The sequence below is a fragment of the Amblyomma americanum genome, chromosome 1, assembly GCF_052857255.1.
Source record: "Amblyomma americanum isolate KBUSLIRL-KWMA chromosome 1, ASM5285725v1, whole genome shotgun sequence".
NCBI lineage: Eukaryota > Metazoa > Arthropoda > Arachnida > Ixodida > Ixodidae > Amblyomma > Amblyomma americanum.
In genome coordinates this window covers 124,146,044-124,173,273 of record NC_135497.1, presented here as the reverse complement: position 1 = coordinate 124,173,273, position 27,230 = coordinate 124,146,044, and the positions used below count along the sequence as shown (strand labels likewise).

Below are 27,230 nucleotides of genomic sequence, written 5' to 3'. Positions count from 1 at the left end.
TATATTTAACTTTAAACATATATGAACTTGAATGAATTCGTAACCAAACTTGGATTCAGGGCTGCTGGTCTACTTGGGAGTAAATTGCATACACTCTAACACCTACTCGAGAGGTTTGCCTGGCCTGTTAAATAAGCCACATTCAGGGCTGCTGGTGTAGACAAGCAGCCCTGTATGTGGCTCATTTAACAGGCCAGGCAAACCAGCAGCCCTAAATGTGGCTCATTTAACAGGACAGGAAAACCTCTCGAGTAGGTGTTAGGGTGTATGCAATTTACTCTTCAGTTTTAAATAGTTTCCCACATTAGCACTACCATTATGCGATACACATCCTACCGTGAGATTGCGGCTGCTTCCATATCCATGATGACGCCCATATTCATGCATCTGTCGGAAGTGCTCCAGCTGAGGTGCAGCAATGAAGACCAAGTAAGGCATGAACTCTGGTGTGTTCAGGATTTTCAGATACTGCAAGAAGACATTGCCAACTATGAGTTCCTAATGATTCGTGGTGCAGCTGAGCTACTTCTTTTTTAAATGACAAAAGATGGGTCATAGCACACATAAGGCGCACTACTAAATGACTAGCACTCTATTCCTGCTGCTGACACTCCTCACTTAGAGCATGGTTGCAGCATCAACCTTCCCAACATATTCCTGCTGAACAGAAATGCACTTGGCCTACTTGTATGGCAGTTTTTACCAGCTCCTGGGGGGCACACTGCAGCTACTCCTTAGTCTAGTTCATGGACAACCATAAAATGACATACTTGCACATGTCTGTTGATGGCACCATTTCTTATTTTTTTAATTCATGAAATTCTTATGTCCTGCACTTGCACCTAATCTAAGAGGAGCACTGTATTTCAGAGTTCCACGCGCACTTATGTACATGCTGGTGGCCTGGCACAGCAGACAGCACAAAATTAGGGAGTAAAAGTTTTTTTTTTTTTTCAAAAATCCAGATAAAAAGTTGGGGGTGCACAAATTATGCGAGTAAATAGAGTAGTAAGGCAACCCATTCCAAGGTACTGCTGCATTGTTGTTTGCCTTGGTCACTTGTTTCTTTTAGCGTCACAGCATTATCGCGCACCGGCTGAAGTCCTTCTCTGCAATAGTGTATATAACGTACGTAAACCAACTTATGAAAACCACTGCTTATACATTACTGAGATGTCTAGCTCTGCTGCTTTGATAATCACGCTTTAGCACCGTGCTACGCTAATCAGGAATCGTGATGTGCAGCCTCCATGCAACGGGTGCAGGTGTGCACCCAGCATGGCATGAATGGGGAGTAAGAAAAACAGTTCCGACTTGGATTCACCTTTCCCTGCAGGACAAACCTCAACTTGCTTGATTTTTTTCCTTTGTTGAAAGATCTATCTGTGCCTAATTCACAAAGTACCCATCTTGTGCAGGCATGTGTGGTGTGGCGATGTCAAAAATGATTCTTGCCACCACCACACATCTCATTTCGAAGCGACCACCAGTTCAAAATTTCCCGACTGATTTGTACAGGACCCAGCTCCTGGACTGATTTAGATTGCAACTATTTCATTCCAAAGCCTAGTTCAGACTGGAGGCACCGCCCCATTCAGTCACCTTTATACCTTCTTTCCAAAAGATCCAATTCGTACAACAATGTACTTGATTTTGCTCATCACCTTGTTCAATGTTTTTCACCTACTAGAGTCGATCCCACTTTAACGAACCCGACAGAAATATGGACTATGTTCATTGTATCCGGTGTTCGCAGTAAGAGGACTCTGCATATTACAGCTAAAGATACTAAGTTCATCAAAAATAGCATTTATTACTTTAAAACTATATCAAGTGCATCTATTTCAAGATAACAGACCCTAACTAGGGCCCTTAGTCTTTGGGTTTTACCCAATTCTTGCATCCCGAAATTATTTCTTAAAAATTGGGGTAAACCAAATTTCTCCCCAAAAATGAGCCTTCAAGATGATGTTGGTTTTCCAGTTCACAGAGCTCAAGAGACCGAAATAAAATGTGTGGATATCTAGTGTTTACTCCTGAGGGGTGCCTACGGTCAACTAGGAATCTTATGAACTTCTTTTAACGCTCATTTTTATGAGGTGGATGAATTATAGGATAAGTTCCAAAAAGGGCGATTTAGAAGTGAGAGGCCAAAAGCATGGCTGCCGAAAAGGCAACTTATCGGAGTCACTGTATGAAGCTTTGCCAAAGATATCGGCACCCTAATCCCTAGACCTTGTGTGTTTAAAATTATCGTTGTGATACTGTTCTCACACTGTACGCATAAAGGCAGACTGGTCTTGCTCAGATGTGGCAGTGCTTCGTAGGATATTGCTAACGTACGCAATGAAATATTTGTAATAGATTAAGAAGAAATTTTAATTCGTGAACAATTTTTTAGTGGAACCTGTGAATTCCTTATTTATGAAATAATAAGCAAAATATAGGGCATTTTATGCCTAGCAGAAAAACAAACCGTTGTATTAAACTTTCCTACGACGGAAAAAAGACGCCAAAAACCCCGAACTACGAAAATTCTTCCTGAATAACCCGATTTTCCCCAATATTTGAGCTCGAAAAATATTGCCTGATGTTTACCCCCCAAATTACGGAAAAAATAAAACCTCTAGACCAAAGGCCCTAGGTACAACTGATCGTGGCTGAAGTGTGCTAGGCAGCTGGTTGCAGGTCGACCACCTTTATTAGATTTCTAGCGGTAGGAGAGTGCTCTCACACTTTGTGCACAAGGGCTTCCTCATAGTATGGCTCTGCAATGTCGTTCAAGTGAACATTGTCATCGGAGGCAACATCCAACCAGCTTTGCATCAATGACGCATTGCCACAAGTCTACGTGCATCTGATCAAAAGAGTTTTCTACAGTGTCAGCTATCGTTTCTGGGCCCTTGCACCTGCAGAAGTAGAACACAGAGCACATGCCTACAGAATCAGCTGCACTGTCTGTTGTCTGGCACTGTGTGCATGTAGTAGCAGAACAAAAGGTGGAGCTGACTTGGCAGGCGATGCATACCACGTCACCTGCATGGCCAGCAAGGCATTAATATTTCTCAGATCACTGCAGTTAGCTGATCCACGACAATGCACAGTAGCTTCAGTTTTGACACTGCCACCGTCTTGCACCCATCACCCTTTTGCTTCCACTTAAGATGTTTTGCCCCGTTGGTGCACGTGCAAGCAATGATCGACCTGTGCATGAGTTTCAATGCTGCCTCTTCAGTCATTTTTTTTTGGGCCTTTTTTGGATCGACATGTTCTTTTTGTAGCGTGTCATGGGAGCTTAGAGGTGCACTCCGGTGTTCCCCACTCGCTGGAAGAGCCAGTTTTTCAACTTCGGGGCAAGTTTATGGTGTCTCCTCGTTTGCTGTAGCTCAGTGGTGTCACCACAGTTGTTCGTTGTATCTGAGACGAATTGCCATAGCCCTAATGCATATTTTGACGGTAGCACTGTACTCCTTCGTAATAAGCAAGCGTTCTTTATATATCTGTGGATGCTATTATAAGTGGGCTTGACTGTACAGTAAAAGCTCGTTAATTCGAATTCCACGGGGCCGCCAGGCCAGTTCGATCTAACCAAAATTCGAACTAATGAAAGTGAGCAAAAATGGACGCGTTTGATGCCCGGAGGGCACGAAAAACATTTATTTAGCAAAACAATCTGTTATCATCTTCTGCTTCTTCTCTCTGAGGGCTACCGTAGTCACTCGGTCTTCTAGCACGCGAATGCGACGCAGGGAATCCCCTTTAAATGTTACTGTTCTGTCGGGCTGGAGCTTATAGAACAAAGCCGTCTCATCAGCATTGAATATATCTTGCGCCGAGTAGCTTTCTAAGTACTGCTGCAGAGCACCGCTTCGCCACGTGGCACAAGCTTCTGCGTTCACTTCTTTGGCTTCTCCGGACAACACCCGGAAGACAAGATTATGTCTGTCTCGAAAGCGGTGAAACCATCCTTCGGAAGCGACAAAATCTTCCACATTCATGCGCAGGGCGAAATCGACCGCCTTCGCCATGATAATTGGGCCGCTCAGTGGAATGTCTGCGCTTCTCATTTCCTTCACCCACGTGATCACAGCGGTCTCAATTTCCGGATACTTGGTAATCGGAGCCTTTTTCTGTTGCTGGCGAAATCTTCGGCTTCGTAGGCATCCTCGATGGCCTTCCTATTTCGGACGTAGGTCGACAACGTGCTTGGTGGAATCCCGTGCTTCTTCGCGATTTCCACTTTGCTGGCCTTCCGTTCGTCCACCTCGCGTAAGATTGCCACTTTCTCCTTCACCGTCTTGGCGCAGTATTTCCCACGCGAACAAAACGAGGCGTGCAAAACGAGGGCTAAAACACTAAAACGTCGTTCCTTGAAGCAGTCGCGGCAGGAAAGACTGGTTAGTACTTGTTCTAGCACCCTAGCGGCGCCCCGATGGTCGTGCCATCTATCGTTCTGCCGTGAAAGATTCCAACGATGGTTTTCAACAGCGGCGCTTGGCGGCGCGCAGTTCGAATTATGGGTGGCCGCATCAATTTTTGAGTGAATTAACAAGCTGTTACGTGCATAGACTTCTATGCACTGCGGACCGGAGCACGATGACTATTTCGAATTATCCAAAATTTCGAATTAACGAGTTGTGAATTAACGAGCTTTCACTGTATTCTGTTCATGTGTACCTTCACGCGATTTATGGAAATGCTCGCCAGCATTTGCATCCACAATGCACTCCACAATACGCAGTGAAGTGCTGTACGCATTGATTTAGTTAATGTCGCTACACAAGTATAGGCTGCTGTATACACATGAAGGCCCTGACAAATGAGGGGCCATAGTGAGCAATCAATTCAAAAGGTAAAATCACTGTAGTGCACATACCACAGTTTCATTAAATGCACTTCAAAGCCATTGTTGCTAGCTATGTGCAAGTGTGATACAAGGTAAGTGGCCAATATTCAATTTCTGCAAATTACAAGAGCATCATGAGCCCATTTGGAATGAATATAGTGGCCTCAGCAGTAGCAAAACATCTTCGTCTATCAGAAGGTACCACAAGAAGTCTCACAGTAATCTTTACATACTGCAGAGAACAAAGAAATCATTAAAACATCTGCAAAGCAGGTCGAAGAAATACAAGCCATATATTTGAACTAAAGGTACTTTCCACATGCCCCTTCCTTGGATACCTGTAAGCTGCGGGCTAAAAAATTGTTCTAATGCTTCACGAATAGCCAGATTACTTCAGCTTAGTCATAATCGGCATATTATTCTCCAATTCAGAAGGTAGTCCAGCAAAAGTGTCAAAGGCCTTGGAGACATAGAAACTATGTATGACAGCACAACAGTAAATACACGACCTTAAGTTATTCTCAAGTGCAGCATAAGGGGCATACCTGGGGGCTGCAGTCCACCACGCACATCTTTCCGGAGCGAATGACTGCGCGCAGGGTGTCCAGTTTGGTGCCATACAGATGACCACTATGCTCACCCCCCTCAAGGTACTTGTTGTCAGCTATGTCTGCCTCCATTACCTCACGTGACACAAAGTAGTACACTTTGCCATCCGTTTCTGTCTCCCGGATTGGGCGAGATGTATCTGCATCGCCACATAATATAACAGTTTTGTTAAAACCTGGTAAAAAAAGTCAAACTGCCATGAAAGTGAGTGGGTAGCCAAGTTTACATAGAGTACCTTGTATGTGAAACAGAAAAATCATGTATCATCACAATCACGCTCGATACTGAATTATACTTGACAGTGGAGGGTAGTTAACATTAGCACAACCATTTCAGACACTGCTAGTGACCATGTAAAAAACAAAAATGCTTAATAAAAGCTCTTAACAAAATTACTAGCTATTGTTACTACTGTTTCACTTCAAAACTGAATTGAACATGTTTCTCATGGCCATAAAGAGCCTTAAAAACTGCCTGCTGTTATGAAGATAAACATATAATGTGTGTAGATACCTTCGTTACTTCTTTTTAATTTAGGTCAAAATTTTGGTTTGGCTAGTTGGTTCATTGCATCCTATCTTACGTGTGCCTTCTCATATCCTTATTTAGTTCTGCTTGCTTCATATGTATCCTTGTAATTTATTCAGCTAGTCTATAGTTCCACATACCAACCCATCAGAGGCATTACGTGGAATAACAATTCTTTTTACCCTTAGACTCTTGCTCCCCCTCCCAATTTACAATGAGCTAAACAAGCTCCTTTCATTTTATTTAAATAAAGACACAATGATTTAATACGACACACTGTAACATAACAACAATAACAACTTACTGAAAAATAATGCTATTGCCCATGTAAGGGTGGTATGTTTCCTATGAACATAAGCCTGAATGCATTACAACTACTTGATGAAAGACACGTTCTAGCCACAGCTTCTACAGCCTGTTAAAGGGACACTGAGGAGAACTCTATCATTTTTTTTTTGTTAGCAAAATCTGATACTTCGACATTTCATGGCTTTGTTGCCGCTTGTCGGGCGCGAAAGATGCATTTATTTCAAAGAAATTTGGATTCGAAGTTGAGAAAGTTTTTCCCGCCGCTCTGATTCAAACTCGAGAACTCTTATGAGGACACGGAGAACTCTTATGACGTCACAGAACGGAGTGACGTGATACGTGACGTAAACGCAGACTCCGTGATTTCTGACAGCTAGCGGTGCGGTGCGCAACCTTCCTTTGCCAGTCTCAGAGATTCGTGGCTTCCATGAAGTACGGAAAATTCCTCCAAGGTGGCGCCTCTTGTCCTAGGAAGTCATCACGCTTGTACTTGCGAGATTGGCCTGTGGCGGCGACACCTGTATTTTGGTTCTTGCTATTTTCTACATTACAAGAGCTTTGTTTTCAGTAAGAGTGGCGTTTTTGTGATCAGGAGCTGCTATTCTATCGATACAAGCCAACTTCAATTTCTCCTCGGTGTCCCTTTAAGCTCCTTTACAGCTGCATACTGTACACACACAAAAAAAAAGTTCATGCAGTTTCACATCCAACATTCTGCCAGGCACTAGTGGAACATGGATAACATGCAGCCTTCTTACCTGTAAAAATCTTTGAATCCATTTGTCTCAACATCTCCAACCGCACAACATAAAAGTGGCTGTACTCGTAAACAAATTGTAAATTATAAACTGTGGTGTTTAACATCCCGAAGTGACACATGGGCTGTGAGGGACACTGTAGTGGAGCACTCTTGATTAATTTAGACCACTTAGGGTTCTTTCTTTAAAGGGACACTGAGTTCCACGTTCACGAATGGTGGCAGACCACTTCGCAGCAGGCCTCCGCAATGCTGTGTTCGTGTGGACTTTCTCTGCTAATTTATGCAGGGAATGAAATACTTGCTGCACTTTCAAAACACCATTCTGAACTGTCTTTTCAATTACTGAAATAACTGTTTGAGAAATAGTCCCAACACTACTCAAATATTCGAGGAACTATTTGTTGTCTTCCTTGGCCCTGACTGGATGAGAGCGCTCTACCTTTCACAGTGATGCAAACAGCTTGTGAGATGAGGTATAGGCTACTCTATCGTGTAATTCAATATCGTGATCAGGGAGTCCTTTTCCGTGTAGGGCGTCGTGAGTTTAAATTGAGTGGCGGGAATATTTTCAATCTAATTTTCTCAGTAATAAATGCACCTTTATAGCCAGAAATAGCCACAGAAAAGAATTTCACTGAAAACAAAATTTTGATGCAGCTGTCCTCAAGTGTTCCTGTGCCCTGACATAGCAGAGCACATAAACAGAAAGCAACTTACGAGGAAGTGGTGTCCCAAAGCGTGTTGGATCGTAGCTAATAAGCTTGTTCTTCAGTGAACGTCTGCCAACACCCCGTGCTCCAACGAGAACTACTGTCTTCCGCTCAAAAGGCGGCATCCGGGCAACCTCTTCATACAACAGCAGCTCAGCTTTTTCAAACTCTAAATGGGCAAAAGAGCAGAAAGAAATAAACACAAGGACATCACACAAGAGTTAGAGACTATAGCTGTAGTTAGAAGTAGAAATCAATATCTTAAGTGTGAACTAAGTAATTTTTTAACATATTCCTCTAATACCTGTGAGACTTGAGACTTCGAAGACAGCCTAATGCCATGATGCAACATGTCATTGCAGCAAACACAGCACCTTGTAAAGGTGAAGTGGTACGTTAAGAAGCATTGACAAGTTGCAATTGAAGGGATGCTGTCTGCAGTGTAGTATGCTGTGCACAATACTGACCACACAGCATTGTAAACCCAGAAATATGTAGATCTGCTGGCAGCTTGCATTAATTGAAACTCGCTGCAGCCAGAGAATTTTGTTCACCAGAATTTGAATTACCCAAAGGATCATGCAAAAGGGGTCTAATACTTGCCACACAAATAGGTCCCACATGCAGTACATTTCAGCCCTCTCACAATTGCTCTCAGGAGTTAAAAATCAGTATCCCTGGTGATTTCATCCCAACACGCACCATATTTTTCAGAGTGATGAAAGTAGGAACCTGATATGGTATTGATGTCTTTTAAAAGTCTCGGAAGCTAGCAAGCACATGTCCTACAATTGCTATGCAAGCTGACTGTGCAAAGATGATGCCAGCAAAAGATGCAATACAAGTAATATCACAGGAAAATTTTTCACCAGTTCTCAAAATGTGGCTCTCATCTTGCAGAGGGTCAGCCAGGAAGGTATAGTCACGAAATATTACAACTAGTGACGTGCCCCCAAAGCAGTGGATAGCAACACTCGGCACTGCAGTTACGAACATGCCGATAACAAAAGTGCCAGGTGTGTCAGCAAAGCACAGTGCCGCGCCATCCACACACTGATTTTCACCGCTCTGGTGATGTCATTGTGCTGATCTTTTTTACTCGCGACTGTATGTTAAGGTCGAATTATTAGCATTCAGCGCCACTAAAGATGACAAAAATATGCACACTTCGCAAAGTTTTACTGCAGCTACTCATGCCATCCCATGTTTCATGAAGCTGAGATTCTTACACAATCACCAAAACCAATGCGCGCAATTGATCCTTGAGGCTTACCCCACAGCCAAAGAACAGAAAGCAATCTTTGGTGGTGGCTGGCAGATGAAAAAAATAATAGATGATTTAGCACGGTTGGGCCAAATGCAAATTAGGTGCACTAGCGCTTGGTTTTCACTTCAGTGTCAGTTTTGGTTCGAGGCATATTTTTCAACGTCAAGCAGGCTTCAGACAAAGATTTGGCGAAGTCAGTGAGTGGCTAAAAAATTATGGGGCCGCTTAATGCACCTAAAGAGGGCAATGCGATAGCAGTGTGTTCTGGATCCATTGGGCACGGATGGAAGTTGATGAAGAAGATGACATCCAAAGCATGGCGTGAGAGACTAGCAGTTTAAACGTGCGGGATGTTCAGCTGCGGCTATGGCGTAGTGCTCTAATGCAGTGGCCAGAGTTGCTGATCTGTTTGCATTGCTGCAGATTCGAAAGCCACTCGTGGCCATAAACTGTTTTATTTTAGTTCATTTTATTTCAGGTCAAGAAGGTTTCAAACAAAGATCAGCGAAATCGGTGAGTGCTTAGTACTTAGTGCTTGCGCACTAAAAGTACCTTGCCTACACCACCATCAACGTTGTTGACCTTCATGCCTTGTACGCTGCTGGAACTTTGCTTTCTTCCAGTCTGCACATGTTCTAACATGCTTTCGCTTTCCACCCCTGCCCCTTGTGAATATATAGAGGGTGATATTTTGAAAAATTGATTTCTGAGGAAAGAAAAATGGCGTAGCAATTGTCTCACATCTCTGTGGACACCTGAACCGCTCTGTAAGGGAAGGAAGGAAGGTGGGAGTGAAAGAAGGAAGAGAGAAAGAAGTGCTGTAGTGGAGGGCTCCCGAATAATTTCGACCACCTGGGGATCTTTAAACATCGCACAGCAGACAGGTGCCTTTTGGTTTCGCCTCCATCAAAACACAGCCACTGCAGCTGGTTTCGACCACGGGTACTGATACGTCTGTGCTGTTTGTGCAAGTGGATTATACAGCAAGGAGGACATTATATCGGGTGTCCCAGCTAACTTCAGCCAAGGGTTAAAAAATAAATTAATAGAGCCAGGCGAGCGAAACCAGTTGCATATTGGTAACAGCCATCTTGCGCACCACAGGCAAATTTTCCCACAATTAATTAATAGTTTAACTAAGTTTAATTATCTAATTTAAAAATACTGACTTTAGATAACGAACTGCATTTGAAGAGTTGTAGAGCACGTTCAGAAACCCTCATTCCATCACTTACGATAAGGAAACCCCCACACGCATGTCATTTTTTCCCAGCTCCAAAGAAAGCCCACGAAGTACAAAAATAAACCACATCACTAACGCATTCGTGCGTTCACGATCATGCTGCTCTCAAGTGTGGTTTGAGCAAACGAAATCACCTGCAACTCTGACCCGGCGGCCCCTCAGCAGCGACAGGCCGATATGTTCGCGGTGGTTTCTCGTCTGCGTTAGCCAGTTGGCACACATGACGGTGCGAGTTGCCGCCGCTAACATATCGGCCTGCCGCTGCTGCAGGGCCGCCGAGTCAAAGCTGCACGTGATTTCAATTGCTCAAATGACGCTTGAGAGCAGCACGATCATGGCGTGCGAATGTGTTAGTCACGTGGTTTATTTTTGTATTTCGCGGGCTTTCTTCGGAGCTGGGAAAAAAAAGACACCATTGAGGGTTTTCTTAGCGTAAATGATAAAATGAGGGTTTCTGAACGTGCTCTACAACTCTTCAAATGCAATTTGTTGTCTAAAGTCAATATTTCTTAAATTAAATAATTAAACCAACTATTAATTATAAGCAAAACAAAAATTGCCTGTGGTGTTCAAGATGGCTGTCACCAATATGCAGATGGTCTCACTCGCCTGTCTCTAATAATTTATTTCTTAACCCTTGACTCAAATTAGCTGGGACACCTGGTATACTTGATATAGATCAATAATTAGATGACTAATTAACTATAATTAGTTGTTTTTATTTGATTTCAGGAGGCAAGGTTATACTACAAAGCTGGAGACCACCAGCATCTAAGGTGAGTCTTGTTTTTAAATTTTCTTAATTGGCAATGTGGTTCGAAATGTCGAATGTCAAAAATATGCACATGCAATATCGTTGAGTTGTCCTTCCATCAATGCATGTTTACTTCGATCGCATTTGATGCGTTTGTGTATTTGATACTGTAGAAGTTAACTTGATTTCAGCGACGATACCACACGAAGTGACGCCATTTTGTAACTATGCAATTTGGGAAAGCCAACTCAACAAGCTTTCAAATGTGTATTTTTGATGTTCAAGTTTCGGACCACACTGCCGATTAAGAAAATTTGAAAACAGGGCTCACCTCTGATGTTGACAGCCTTCAATTTCGCAATATAACCTTGCCCCTGATTATAAAAAATAAAAGTTTATTAACTAATTTTAGTAAATTAGTCTTGTAATTATCAATCCACATCAGGTACATAATGTTCACCTAGTTGTACAATTTGCCTGCATAGACTGCACTGACATATCTCTTACAGTTTTAATTTAAAATAAAAATCTGTAAATGGTAAATGACCCTTCAGTTGATAATCAATACAACTCGTGTTCTCATTTTTCAAATATAACACATTTTCCTCTGATTCTGCCATCCTGCACGACTGCTACGTGCTGTGCTTGTATTAGCGAAGCTCTTTTTCAGTACAAATGACATGCTCACTAAAAAAAACTATTTATTTATTTATACAGGTTCCTACAGAGCCCTCCTGGGCATTAGTGTAGAGGAAATGCATGAAACGAGTACAGACATTCCGTGAGCCTTCAAAACAACTAACAACGCCAGGACATCACAACTGCACCTTAATTTTTTCTGCAACTTGGTGTGAAGAGAGTAGCAGATAGAGAAAAGGGAGACCACTTGGTTTACCCCACATGTGCACACTGTGCATAAACCTAAATCAGCCGCTTTTATACAGACCCCACATGGTGGCTCAGTAGTTAGGGCGCTCAGCTGTTGATCCAGAGTATCCGGGGTTCGAACTCGACAGCAGAGGCTGCATTTCGATGGAGGGGAACCCGTGTGCAAAGATCCCCAGGTGGTCGAAATTATTCTGGAGCCCTCCACTACGGCACATTATTCTGGAGCCCTCCACTACAGCACCTCTTTCTTCCTTTCTTTTCTCAGTCCCTCCTTTATCTCTTCCCTTATGGGGCCCATTCAGGTGTCCTCCGATGTGATGTGTGAGACAGATACTGCGCCATTTCCTTTCCCCAAGAAACCAATTTTTAACTTTCAATTCACAATTTTTTTTTATGCAGAAAACTAACCTCGATATGACAATATACATAAGGTGAGAATTTTTTTTCTGTTTGCTTTGGCCACGACTGTTTTTTCCCTTACTATGCAAAGCAGTTCTGCACCAACAGCCATGGAGGAAAACAAAAAAATCAATGCCAGATATGTTTCACTGTCTATGCATTTACGATCACAGGTAAAAGTCAGAACAAGGAAGCGGCTGACAACTGCTGCATGGTCAGGCAAGCAAATACTTTACATACACATACAGGCACATACAGGCATATTCTAGATGCATGCTTTCTGAGCTTGTTGGGATGCTTAGAAACTACTCAGTGGGGTCAGTAATGAGCTTCTCCGAGTCGACGATGACAGCGAATTCTGACTGAATCCATAACTCACAGTTTCTTGGCTTAAGAGTGAGCATAGTCAGACAACAGCGCAGTGAATGAGATATGTTAGCATTGCTTGCAGATGGAAATGGCAGATGGTAATAGTCAGGCTACAATGAGTGTACCACCAGACAACAGCTATGTGTTCACAGGCACTTGCAAGTGCTCCAGAAATTCACAGTGCATTCTTGTTGCGCAGTATCTCAAAGCATATATATATGAGCAATAGGAATGTGGCACTTTCACTATAATGGTTCCAGCACATCAGCCAGCTGAGCCGACTGTTATGATGAGTACGTGAGTAAACAATACTGACAAAACTAGAAAATCTGATCGTTATAACCGATTATCGTTATATTTGTACCGGCAAAAAAAAAGCAAAAAGAACACACCCAAATTATTCTCCCATGCATTTATACACATAGGGCCATTTACATCCTGTAAGCCAAAAGGTGTTGCTTTCAACCACAAAAAAATACCTGCATTGCCAAAAAACAAAAATCTTGACTCTAAGTCGCCATTTTGGTGGCCTTTTCGAGGGGCGGTGTGACTGAATCATATTAAGGTTCTGCTGTGCACATCTAACTCAACTCTCGTGCCTGTGAGTATAAATTAAAAACAAACACAAGCAGAAATGCAAGCATACCTGCTGATGCCTTGCTCTCATACATTGTTTTTCTCTTCTTTTTAGTAACCTTTGTACCACACATTTCTGGAAAGAGATGGATACAGATAATATTATGTCAAGCACACATTTACTACCTGGCTACAGAAACTATTTTTGCATTAGAACAACGATAAAATTAAGCAAGCTTTACTTCACAGACTACTACTGGTCACACAACTAACATGTTATAAACCAACACTTCTGTAGGAAATGGCCCAAAATATGTTGCACTATCACATAGAGACAAGATAATAAGCTTAAATAATACTGCAAGTCTACTGGTGACATGAGTGTGTATAAAATGCACTGAAAACAAAACTAATCAAAGCCTGTGGTAGAGTGCTTTCAAAGACACAGTGTACATTAACAAGAAACCGCAAGGCATACGCTTACAGTATCATGCCCCAAAAGTTTGATTTGTAATGACCAACATCAAAATTGAGCTGTTTGCTGCACAAAACTCATACATTTTTAGTTTTTCACTGCTTTGATGTTCATAACATTTGTACACTGTAAAAATAAAAAAATGACAAAAATATCTGCAGCAGCTCCTTAGGATGTTCCAAATTTCATATTTAGATCGCCAAGGAGCAGCACCTCCTTTTCCTCATATCCCACACAAACATCATACACAGCAAGCCAACACACTGAAACCAAAGTAAATAATGCAAACATTTAATAGTGGTACGATGCACTAGAATTCTATAATTTCAATATTAACAGCTGTAAGTATATGATGAGAATGTACTCCACCAGAAATTATCTACCAGAATAAGTTCTGTCTACAGGAAATTAGCAATTTCATGCTGAAATGAAAGTAGGAAACTTGCAAAAGAAAAGCATAACTAGGAGCAAGGAAAGTTAACTGCAACCTATTTCATACAACATTCATGTTTTTACAAATGGTATAACTCATCACTGTCAAAATATTCCCTGCAAATGTATCTTGAATTTATTAGTATCTTTTTTAACTTTTTATGTTTACTACATTTCTCTACCTCATCCCCACACAAGTCACAAGTGAGAACAAAAAAGCAAAAATACAAAACAAATATTATAAAACTGCCCAAAACCTCACCAATGATATATGCAGATGCCGACACAAGTCTTGTTCATTGCATAAATGGACGGGCCCTCAGTACCACACATAAACACTGCTGTTTAAATTCAGTACAAACATCATATGGCATCTGGTACCCCCCCCCCCAAGAAAAAACTTTTGTTCTCTAACTCTCACTATAGAGTCTGTCCAAATTTTCTCAACGTTTTCCATAGCAACCATAAAGTTGCTAGTGCTCAAGTATGAGCACCCCTTCCACGATGGCATTTAGGACAATGAATCACAAACCACTGTGATGAAACAGCGGTCACTGAGAGCAGCAGCTCAAGCAACAACATGAATCAATCTAAAGAGGAATGGCGTCAATGACTGCTCATGCTGCAAGCACATGTTTTTAACTACATAATACTGCAATGCCGAGCTTTGGTTTGGTTTATGGGGATTTAACGTCCCAAAGCGACTCAGGCTATGAGGGACGCGCAATGCCGAGTTTTGCCTCTGACTAAAGCACTGCCCATGTTATAGCAATTAAATTTAACATTTCAAAACATCCTTCAAATCTGTGCATACATCCCCATTGAATTTACAACCTTCAGGTGCTTAGATTGTAGTGAACAAAACATTTGTACCACAAATAAACTGTGCAATGCAGTATCCTTAGCTTTCCAAAACAATAAAATACTACAAAGTTTCGCCATGTATTGCTTCAAGCACATTTAGACAAATATTTTCATTTCACCATTTGTTTGCGATGCTTGACCCAACAGAAAGGTAAATGCAAACATAAAATGATATAAAAACCAAACCAATGTGGCCACAGTTGAGGCAAGTTTAACACTGCACACTCCTTTTATAAAGAAAAAGCGTGAAACAAACTTTGCCATCATGCTTGCTCAGAGCACCTGTCAGCCAAGCTCGAACTAGTTGTAAGGTGGTCTGCACACTTGAGATCCAATAGCTGTCAACCAGAAACGGCAGAGCTCCAAACCACTGAAGTGCAGTGGTGACACACCATTGTAAAACACTGGCAGCTGGCTGAAACCTAGCAATGAAGCTTTCATTGTCATGCAGCTTTAGCTACACAACAATAATGGATTCCCCTCTAGTTTGGGGAACTTGAGTGTTAATTCTACACCTATTTAAAATCACAAAAATCCTTACATTACAGGAGGGAAACTGGGAAACATTGCAGTTATGCAAAACACACTAGTACCTGCCTATAATGGTTAAAGCCTGCTCATGTCAAAATAAAGTACTGCATGACAACAGTATGCAGTCCAGCAAAATGAATTTAAATCTAAATGCAAAATCTTGACTGCGAACAGGCTCGTGCGAGCAACAAGTTGACAATACTACTTAAAACAGGTACTATGCACATGTGAAATTAAAATGCAAAAATACTTTCATTGCAGTCCTCAACACCTGTGACATATCTGTCTCATGAAAAGCAGCAATTAATGCATACTTGTCTTTGTTGCATAGTCATACTCTGGCCGCACAAAAGCTCGTCTTCGTTCCTCAAGTTCCTGAGATGGGATAAGGCCTGCCGGACCTGAAGCAGATACTCTTCTTGCCTGTGTAAGCAAAGAATGACACATGAAAACCTTCAGGCTTTGTAATCAAACAAATATATTAAAATTAGTCACAATAAAAACAACTACAAAAATAATGAAAATACAATTCAAATCTAAGCCAACAAGCTGATAGCATAATTGTTTTAACAGAGATACTTTAATAAATTAGTAGATTCAACCTGATGACACTTATCAATTCAAATGCAATTAAGATCCGCTTAAGCTGGCACCACGAAACCTCATGCCAGTCTGCCTGATCTTTGACATGTGCACTTTGTTTATTAAGACTTTAGAGCCCAGCTAATGAACTGATTCATGATGCACTGCAGAGACAAAAAAAAAAGTGAAAGCTTAGCCTCAGTAGTTCAGACATGTCACCTATTCTAGAGTCATTGTGGCCAAAAAAAAACTGTTGTGCACATATGAGTTGTGAGTGTTGTGAATAAACCAAAATGCTCACTTCAGCACGTTCCCTATAAAGCACTCACTTCTGTAGTGCTGCTGCTTTTCTGAAATATTATGTGGAATTTTAGCAAACTACAACAATCTAGCAAGAATAAAAGAAACTGCAGATTTAAATGAGCTCGTACGTATCACCACCTGATGCCTGACATCTGACGAGACATGCATCACTGGCATGCTGGTGTCTAGCAGAGTCGTTGCATTGTGAAGCATAAATGCTCAAAAAACTCTGGAGGCAATCAAAGCAGCAGCAGTTTCAGCACTCTTGTGGGCAGATTACAGCCCTGCATGTATAGCAAAGGGTAAAAAAAGTGTTTGCCAGGAAGCAGCGTTTTTTATTTTGCCTGATTCATCATTGATTATGCAATAAAAAAAAAGGAAGATTAAACCAAGCAAAAAAATTGATTGCTGGCTCACTTGTGACCAGTAGATGTGCTGAAAGAGAGGTGCATGAATACTTCAGACTATAATTTTGTACCTACCTGCCACCAGTTTGGATCCTCCTGATTGAGCACTTGCAGGATGTCACCCTGCTTGAATGGCAACCCAATTTCTTTACATGGTAGAAGGGTATCTTTAGATGGCTCATATGTGTACAGTGCTTTCACAAAACACTGCAAAATAAAGTACCATTCAAGCACACACACAAAAAAAAAAGCCTCACATTTGTAATATGTCAGTTGATGTCACAGACACATACCTGAAATGTTGGCAGGTTGTCGTGATATGAGGGGAGGATTTTGAATGCAACACTGCCTTGGGCCTTTTTCAGTTGCAGCTGCAGCTGCTCAGGCGTGTGAACTGGCACTCCATTGACCTCCAAGATTGTATCACCAACATGTAACAACCCTGAAATATAAGCAAGGTGTCCACAATACTAAGTTGCATTCCCTTTAACACAACAAAATGTGCATGTTCTGAAAGTTCCTTTTAAAAGTAACCATGAGGAAACACAAACTGAATGTTCTAAATGAAATAACTAGTACAGACATGCCTTCCTCTGTTGAACATTCAGTGTATGTCATGACATGAGGTTTATACTTAGCATGCCTTTACCACACTTTACAGTTAAGCATGCTTTGACCTTCACACCTCAACCTATATTGAAATTGAAAACAGAAAATGCAGTGACGGCAAATTTTTTTGGTAAGCTTGTTCATCTCTTTCCTCACAGCAGGGTTCAGATGTCCAGTAAGACATGAGACCATTCCTATACCTTTCCTTTCCTCAAAAACCAATTTATTTATTATTTCAACATAAGTTACCGCTTGAAAAAAAAAAAGTCACACAAGAACTTAAAAAGGCAAAATACATTATCATGAATACCACTAAAAGGCATAAAACACATATCCAAATCAGAAAAGTAGCTATGATATTACTTTTAGTTCTTTAGGGACTAACAGACAGCAAATACTACCATTCTGGTATTCATTATTCTTCCACAAAAGGAAAAGATTAGAGCTAGTAACAAGTAGAAAAGAATCCTCAAATCACATGAAACCATATTGCACAAGGAAGGTCGGGAAGTCTGATACTGCCATAAGCATCACAATCAGTCAGTCAAGAAATCTACTTCAAATCCTAGCATCTAGTGAAAAAGAAAGCTTGCACTCAAACTCACCTTGCCTATCAATGATTCCACCAGCAAGGATGCGAGCTATCATCAAATTGTCATCCTCAGCTCGTACCGTTATCCCCTGAAAACATTAAGCAAAAGCACCTTTATACCACATGTGTGCAGAATAACAAAAGCAGCAAGCTGGAAATGAAACAGCCACTCACCAAGGGTTCATCATCATTCTTTCTGATTCCCACCATCCTGATAGTGTCATTCAGGGTCTCAGGTGCCATTGCTGGTGCCTCCTTCTCAAGTGCTAGTGGTTTAGCAGGTTCATAGCTCTTTGTAGCTACAGCATCATGGGCGTTGAGCAAGGCCTACCATGAACAAAAGGAGAACCATCAAAAACAAAATACAAGAACTCACTGCAGTCTAACTCCAAATGCTCATTTGGTAGTAATTTTTATCCCTCTAGCTTTCACTGTTTTTCTTGGTGCATATATTAAGAATGGTAAATTTATAAGCAAGGTAAAGTGTTTTACAATTTTGATCTCAATAAACCTTGAAGACACATATGGCACGATTTTCCAGTAGCTTTTTTTACAAATTCTACGGCTAATGCAACACTTATTGCAGAGAATTGTCAACACTCTGTTATTTAAAAGATGTGAAACAAAAGAAACCTTGCAGGTAGATTTATTATGTGAACCTATAAGCAAAGGTAAAAACCCCCTTCTCTGCTTTGAACAAAATTTTATCCCTGAAGTGACAAATCTGTTATATTAATTACATCTCTTTCACTTAGGGCATTACTGAATGACAAAAATGAGTAATAAACAAAGAACGTCAACAGATAACACCAACTGGGTCACTACTGAAGTTTGAAGCTGAGGAGGCAATACATTTTTATCACTCATGGGCATACTCAAAAAACAATGCCAAACACCCCAAGATGCACCCGAAGTGACCGTCTAATGAATTAAAATTCATAATAAATACAAGGGTGCCCAACCAACAGGTTATAACTATTCATGGTGATACAGCAGATTCAATTATAGCCCCTAGCAATAACTGAACATACCAAACATTTTTCATATTGGACAGACAAGTAAGAGCCCCAAATTAGTTCCTGTGCACTCCAAAGGTAACAAAGTGCAGTTTATCAAATATGAAGGGCTAAGCAGTCATGGAGACTGCATTGTTCCAATATTCTCTAAGGTTCTCCATTTTTCAAATAAAAAAAAAGCGAATATAAAAAATTTCCGCAAGGAAGACTTCTCACACATATTCAGCATCGCTGCAAAAGTGGCAGAGCTCACACTCAAAAGCAGGCACAACACTACATGTAGCATACAAGCGTGGAAGAAATGGCGGAACTTTCGCAAGTTTTTCCCCAACACTGGCCTCATTTAGAACACTGCGCTCGGCCACATTACTGGTGGCTCACGTTTCTGGTTAAGCTTGCGGGTGCAGGTGAAAAGTCTATTGACTGCCGTTGTAGTCTGTGACTTTGTGCTAGCACCAGCCTTTAAAGCCAGTTTTACACTTAATTTTTATAGAAGAAAAAAAAAACAAGACCCTTTCAAAAATCTTTTTAAGCTTCATTAGAAAACCTGCTTATCAAAAGAAACAAAGATTCACTTCTTGCTTACCTTGGCCATGAACAACTGCCATGAATCAATTCAGTTGGTCTATTTACACTATTGCAACAAAAGTTAAGAAACGCCCATGTGCAGTTTCACAACAGCTATCCAAATGCAATGCCAGGCCACAGAGGCAACACCAACCTCAAACACACAGCCCACTAGGCTTGACAAAAGAGTGTGAAACTACACCAGGGGTAAGACATGCAATATATATTTTTCACTGTTGTCAATAAGGCCAGACACTAAAGAATAATTTCAAGAAAGAGCCATACTGAGAAGTGAGGACCACTAAGAATGTTGGCGAGCTCTTGGGCGTCACGACCACTGACTCTACGGCAAGCCTGGCAGACATCCCTCAAAAGTTCTACATTGTTTGTGGAGACAGGCTTGAAAGTGGTAGTTTTCTCTTCAAGATGATCTTGGACCTGGTAGACAAAGAAAGAAAATTTAACTGAATTTATCAACTTTACATGTATTTCACAGCAACAGAACCGACCAACTTTATTTACGGCTCATAATGGATGTCACCGTAACACCTAATAACCAAATATTGATGCTAAAGATCAAAACGATGCCAAGTAATTGTGCTTTGTTTTTGTACCGTGATACACCAGGAACTTCTTCATGTAAGGTTACAGCTGGAACTTTCATTTTAAATAACACGCTGGGGTTACCTCCTCAACTCATTTTGGCTAACCACTCACCTGAATACCATTAGCACTTCAAATGCTATACATATCCTCAGTCAGCATACAAGGTATCACATTGATCAGTGCACATTTTGTTGACATCGACCTCCTCCATAAACTTTTTAATATTAAAAGTCGACCAGTTCTCATTACACTGAAAAACTATGCAAAAATAAATATACCATGGTACTGGCTCTTACGCCAAACTGCGAATACCAGTACGCCAATGTGTTTCTGACATTTCTAGACCTTTTCCGAATCAGAAACTCTTAACAGTGCCTCAGAAATTACATTGATGCTATTTCTGAGGCACTGGCCCCACTCTAAAATTAATTTTCTCATGACTACTGTCTGGTGAAAGACTCTCCATATCTATGAATGTAACATCATGTAAATGATTTCAACAAGTAACTTCAACCTCATCTCAAACACAGAAGGCAACATATCAGCAAAAGGGTAAAAAATAGCAGAAAAGAAAATGAATGCAAAATATTTTTCTACCTGCTGTTCACTGATGTCTTATTCTTCTGCACAACTCCAGAACAGTAACACATGATTAGCACAGCACTACATAAAAAAATACTCAAGTGCGCAATATAAAGTCTTCACAGCATAAAATGAAAGAAAAAAGCAAGAGGAACACACACGTCTTTTGCCTTCATACTTTTGTGCTGCAAACACTTGATATTATAGATCTTCAAAAACTGGTCCAAGCAACTTTCCTGCTTGAGTACAATGATGACAGCACGTTGAGCTAGCAAGCACAGGATGAAAACAATGTAATTTGTGCCTCATCAAAAACCTTATTACAATGCTGAAATGCATTCAGAATGCCTCCATTCTATGCAACTAACTGGACTTAGCAAAGATCAGTAAAAATAAATGAATTAGCACAATGTACCTAAATTGCTCACTAATAACAACCACAGCGATGATGTAGACAATATGACCATGATAATAAATGCCATGCCAATTACACTCTTTTACCTTTCTGACAGAGAGAGGGCAGTGACTCCAATGCCTTGTACAACATGCATAGATGCCCAGCTGCAAGGGACGTTGCTATTAACATGCAAAATGCCAGCCTATGAAGTTGCAGAACCTAGCTTTTTTCAACTTCCTCGAATTTCGCTGATCACTATTCCAAGTTAAACAAAAACTCGAAAGTAGTAATAAAATGTTGAATGCCCTTATGATGATAAACGACAAGATGTGACAAAAATTTATGAAAGTGCCATACCTGCACTAAGCAGCTCATGACAGGCGATTCCATGAGACCTTTGAGAAAAATGAGGTCAGTGTCCCGAACACCCACACGTCCATTGAGGTCCTCGATGTTTTCCCTGACATGCTGAAAGGCAGCTGAAGAATAAAGTAAAAAAGACTGAATGACTGCTTTAGCAACTCGAGAACAGGAAAATTTGTTAAGTTTTCAGCAGTGGTTACAAATGGTTACCAAGGCAATTATCACAAAACTATGTGATAATTATAGCAAAAGACAGATTTTACACCAAAAATGAAGAAGATATGAAGCTTAGATCATTTCTTTTTCATTTGTGGTTGTCATCCTAAATTTTTCTTAATTCATTGAATGCTTAAGTCGCATACATTTTAAATAATGGAAGCGCCATAGATTGCCTTTAATGTATCTAGCTGCCATAATGTGCACTACATTCACATGCCATATGCACTTTTGCACCTGACCACCACCACATAACAGATTGCTATATTCATAAAATGAATATATATCCAGCCTAGGATTGGATTGCAAAACATTTATTTCGTCAGAAGGCAAAATGCAGATGATCCGATTTAACCAGATTAGAATAAATGACATGTTCAAACAGTTTACACGGGACACTCGTTAATGATATGGGTCTGTAATTAAGAGCACAATGAGCATCACCAGACTTGAATATTGGTACCACCTTACAGTCCCCGGGTAGCTTTCCTGAATTCAAAGATTGCGAAAACAGTGCACACAAGTAAATGGAAGAATAAACACTTGTATTCTTTAAAAATTTAGAATTTATGTCGTCGATTCCCGAAGACGAAGAAATTTTGAGATTATTAATTAGAGTTTCTATACCAAGACTGTCAAACACAATCGGGTCCATTAATGGATTCTGCACAGGCTGAAAAGAGGGCAGAGAAACAGATGATTGCTGTAAAAAAATATTTGAGAAGGCGTCGTTTAGCACTTGAGGGCATTCTGATGAAGGAATGGCTGCGCCGCTTCTATCGTTCAGAGCTATTGCTTTATGCTTGGGACCAGAAATGATGTTCCAAAATTTTTTGGCATTATCAATCAACAAAAACGGAAGCGTACTCTGGAAGAAAGCCTGCTTGGCGCTTCTTAAGGCTTTTCGATACTCAGATGTTATGGCACGATACACATCCCAGTGATCAGGGCAACCGGTGGTTTTCGCTCTACGATAAACTCGTTTTTTATTTAAAAGGCGTTTTAATGCGGCAGTGAACCACGGGGAACGTTGCTTGCCTGATATGACGCGTAAAGGTATGTGTTTTTGGACGAGAAAATGAACTTTTTCTTTAAAAAGGCGCCAGTTCATTTCCACAGTACGGTTATAAAAGTTTGGCATGCACTCTCCTAAGAAGATTTCGAGTTCAGCGTTAATCGACGGAAAATTTGCCATTGTATAAACTCTGATATATTTGGAATTCGGTCGCACACGTGTGCTAGTATCTTTAAGGTCAAACTGGATGAAGGAGTGGTCACTGAGGCCTGGTAGAAATGCCAATGAATGAACTAGCTAAGGAAGCGTAGTTAGAACAAGATCAAGAATGTTAGCGCTAGTAGTGGTGATACGGGTTGGCTGGGTAATGAGCTGAGAAAAATTGAAGTCAGTGCACAGATTTATGAAGCCAATCGAGTCAGGTGACGAATCCAGAGTGGAAGGGAACGCGCCAGACCAAATTATTTTTGGCATGTTGAAATCGCCAAGTAAAAAGATTGGCGAAGAAGGAAACCTAACTAAAATGCGATTGAGCACATCATGAAGTTCACTACAGAAAGACGATGGAGCATTTGGAGGGCGATAGCATGCGCAGAAGATTACGTCTCGATGATTAATGCGTATAGAGGCGCATACAATTTCTAGTGAAGAAACAAGTGACACGTGTGAAGAATGCAGATGATCAGCGACCGCTATCAGAACACCGCCTCCTATTCTGTCTCCACGGTCACATCGATAAGTAATGAAATCCTTTTCGCAGTTTAGTATTTCATTAGAAATCTTTGAATTCAGCCAGGTTTCGGTGAGGACCAGAATGTCTGCATCGCACGTGTCGATGATAGTACACAGATCATCACGCTTGTTAACAACACTACGAATATTAGAGAACAAAACACATATGTCATTTGGAAGCTCATGACCACGAGCAGGTAGCTACGCGGTAGAAAGATCGGCAGGCAAGGCACTACTATCAGGGCTGCGTGGGGATGCTTGGTTATTGATGATATTCACAGATGCTATCTGATGCCGAAATGTAGATGTAACACTTATTCTTTATGAACAATTTGTTCTGACGAATAGCGCACTTCTCTACACTTGCTTGTCCAAAGTCAAAAAGTTTACGTGCGTTGCGAGTTGATAAGCAGAAATCTTCCGTAACCTTTATCCCAGCATTTTTCATTTTGCTTCGGTCAGTAAACACGGCTTCTCGGATCTTAAAATTCGTAAACTTGACTATGACAGGACGGCATTTGTCATTCGAAAATTTACCCAGCCGATGCGCGCGTGCTATGGCCTCGCTGGGTAGCTCAAGGTCCATTTCAGAAAGAAGCTTTTCACGCACGAGCTTTTCAGATTCATCCCATGTTTCGTTTTGCGTGTCAGGGAGGCCGTGAAAAAATAGATTATGGCATCGTGACCTGCCTTCGAGGTCGTCGAGTCGTTTATGAAACGCCTCTGCTTCATTCTGTACAGCCTCAGACACTTCCTGGGTAATGTCAAAGGCGCTGGAGGCTTGCGAGGCAGCTACTTTTTCTTCGACGGCAACAAGCCTATCGTTCATTCTGGCCATCTGACGCTCAAGCTTTGTTTGTGTTTGCCGAACTTCATTGAGCTGGGAGAGTATTTCGCTATGGTTCTTGTCAATTTTTTCGTTTAAAGATTTTAACAGAGTGACTGCGTCATCATTGGACTGGCTAGAATCTTTTTTAGGGGGCCCTGGGTTCTGTTCAATGTCGCCACCTAGGAGCAATAATTTCAGCACATATACACATTCGCAGACAATGCACATGAATACGCTTGGGCATGGCACAAGCAGCAGGTTGACATTACTTGTGCGTTTACAGTGCAAAGAAGGACATGAACTGACCTGCACCAAGAAACAGAAGAACATTGGTCGTTGCTGCATTGCTGCTGCTGTTCCATGCCCACTGAAGGCGCTCGGTGATTGCCAGTGCTTAAATGGGCGCGATCAAGGAGGTTATATTAAAACTTGGCGCGATACACTTGATGACTGTGACGATGGGGCTTGCGCGGCCAAAGGTGCAGACCACTTGAAGGCGATGGCTTCTTCCGGTGGCGTCGGGCAACATTCGCTCATTCGTAGCGAGTCGGGCTTGAACTGTACAGGCAGCCGAAGAGGCGATACGGGGCGCTCAGTTGATGTCAGGTAGGGAACGTGCTGCCGGTCGCTCGAGTCATTACTAAGTCCGCTCCAAGATAGCATCTGCACCAAGAAACAGAAGAACATTGGTCGTTGCTGTATTGCTGCTGCTGTTCCATTGCTCCCAGCTCGACGACGGAGCTTTTGCCGAGCGGCGCACACAAAGTTACAGTGCACGACCGGTAGAGGGCGCACATCCAGGCGCCGGTTTTCGGCGGAGGATGTAAGAAAAGTTTTCTCTTTGAATTCGACGATGGCCACGCGTGCACTGCCGGAAGCCTGGGGAGAGTCGACGTCGTTATTGTCGCGAAAGCGGCCGAGGTACCCAGCACGGTATATACTGTCCCCTTCAGATCGCCGCCTCCACCGCGGAAGTGTCGCGCAGCAGCATTGCACCCGTGATTCATTAGTGAACGACACGGGGCTGATAAAACGCGTAACGCCTCGCCAAGCCCTGCCCACATCGACGCACTCAACAGCGGAGCGAATATTTTCGCCGGCAACTTTTTCCTTACGATAGCCAAGCAGCCGGCGTCCATTTACTCTCCGGCTCGCTTCCTACTGCTCTGCGGAGAACGGGGCTTCAGCCTGAATCTTACCAACTTTTTTGCGCCACCACTCATAGAGCAGAATGAAAGCAACTGATAAGAGTCAGGCGCTTGATCGAAATACGTGAAAACGTAAATAAAACGGGAACTGGGCTATACCATAGAGTGGACAACAAAGTGTCCACAATAATAATAATTGTTTTTTGGGGAAAGGAAATGGTGCAGTATCTGTCTCATATACCTTTGGACACCTGAACCGCGCCGTAAGGGAAGGGATAAAGGAGGGAGTGAAAGAAGAAAGGAAGAATAGGTGCCGTAAATCAGTAAACGCTTTCAGTGTAAACAAATGCGGCCGGCCATTAGCTTCCATCAGGATATGCAGTGAGCGGCGGTCCTCGCCATTTCATCCAAAGCATTTCGTGCGGCTGTCCGCAGCCTGAGAGTGTGCTAGACGGTTCTTTTTTTATTCCTTCATTATTGGAGTTACGTCACATTGCCACCAAATTCAGAAACGGGTTATGCTACGATGGCATCCGCAGAATGTTATAAGAAATTCAGTTGTATCACTGGCTGTTACACTAACATGCTATGGCCCGCGACGTGCATCGATGCACCAGGTATGGTAAAGGCTAGTTCGTACTGTTCGCTATATCTTCCCAATAATTTTGCTAGTTACGCATAGTGTCACGGCTATCCACCTGGGAGCATGGGATTTTAAAACTAGCTTTTGGGAGATCTGCATACAACGTTGGAAAATGCGTGCGCTGTCCGCACCGAAGCACAGCCAAAGCTGCGAGGCGAGGGCGGTGAGCGGTCAGGAACGCGTGCCACGCGCTAGGCTGCAGCTACTGAAATAATGATTGGTTTTTTGGGGGAAAGGAAATGGCGCAGAATCTGTCTCGTATATCGTTAGACACCTGAACCGCGCCGTAAGGAAAAGGGTAAAGGAGGGAGTGAAAGAAGAAAGGAAGAAGGATGTGCCGTAGTGGAGTGCTCCGGAAAAATTTCGACCACCTGGAGATCTTTAACGTGCACTGACATCGCACCTACTGAAATAATAATAATAATTGGTTTTGGGGGGAAATAATAATAATTGGTTTTGGGGGGAAAGGAAATGGCGTAGTATCTGTCTCATATATCGTTGGATACCTGAACCGCGCCGTAAAGAAAGGGTAAAGGAGGGAGTGAAAGAAGAAAGGAAGAGAGAGGTGCCGTAGTGGAGGGCTCCGGAATAATTTCGACCACCTGGGGATCTTTAACGTGCACTGACATCGCACAGCACACGGGCGCCTTAGCGTTTTTCCTCCATAAAAACGAAGCAGCCGCGGTCGGGTTCGAACCCGGGAACTTCGGATCAGTAGTCGAGCGCCCTAACCACTGAGCCACCGCGGCGGGGCACAAACACCGTTCCGTTCCTGAAAAAATTATCTGGATTAGCTCAGCTAATCCAGGATATACAAAGCGAAAAATGTTGGCGTTCACTGTGTTCATTGGCGTTGGCATTGACAATGCTCTAGACGACGGTGGCCTTGAGCAAAGGGAGGGCGCATAACTGGCTTCCTGGACATGCGGACGCCTCATTCGTGCTTTGATACATGTGGCGGTGGTTAGAGATAGAGAGAGATGTGGCCTGAATGCATTAGCGCTGACAGCGTTGTGGCTGAGATGCGGCTCTGAAGCAATAGCTAGGCCGCCGCGTTCATTTG

General features: G+C 42.0%; 2 protein-coding genes across 2 annotated transcripts in view; both read right to left on the bottom strand.

Annotated features, from left to right (window-relative positions):
- Positions 1–24,950, bottom strand: part of LOC144113602 (protein PALS2-like) — a 38,027-nt gene extending 13,077 nt beyond the window's left edge. The window contains exons 1-12 of the mRNA XM_077646771.1: positions 24,683–24,950; positions 21,579–21,700; positions 19,922–20,074; positions 18,228–18,380; positions 18,067–18,142; positions 17,146–17,294; positions 16,928–17,059; positions 15,875–15,983; positions 13,329–13,394; positions 7,770–7,931; positions 5,392–5,594; positions 337–468 (exon numbers count right to left, since the gene is read on the bottom strand). Coding sequence (XP_077502897.1) covers positions 337–468; positions 5,392–5,594; positions 7,770–7,931; positions 13,329–13,394; positions 15,875–15,983; positions 16,928–17,059; positions 17,146–17,294; positions 18,067–18,142; positions 18,228–18,380; positions 19,922–20,074; positions 21,579–21,611 — 1,368 coding nt within the window. The 5' untranslated portion in view covers positions 21,612–21,700; positions 24,683–24,950. The remainder of the gene's footprint in view (positions 1–336; positions 469–5,391; positions 5,595–7,769; positions 7,932–13,328; positions 13,395–15,874; positions 15,984–16,927; positions 17,060–17,145; positions 17,295–18,066; positions 18,143–18,227; positions 18,381–19,921; positions 20,075–21,578; positions 21,701–24,682) is intronic.
- LOC144113603 (uncharacterized) overlaps positions 1–27,230 on the bottom strand; it is a 117,699-nt gene that overhangs the window by 29,539 nt on the left and 60,930 nt on the right. The gene's annotated exons all lie outside the window — the stretch shown is intronic.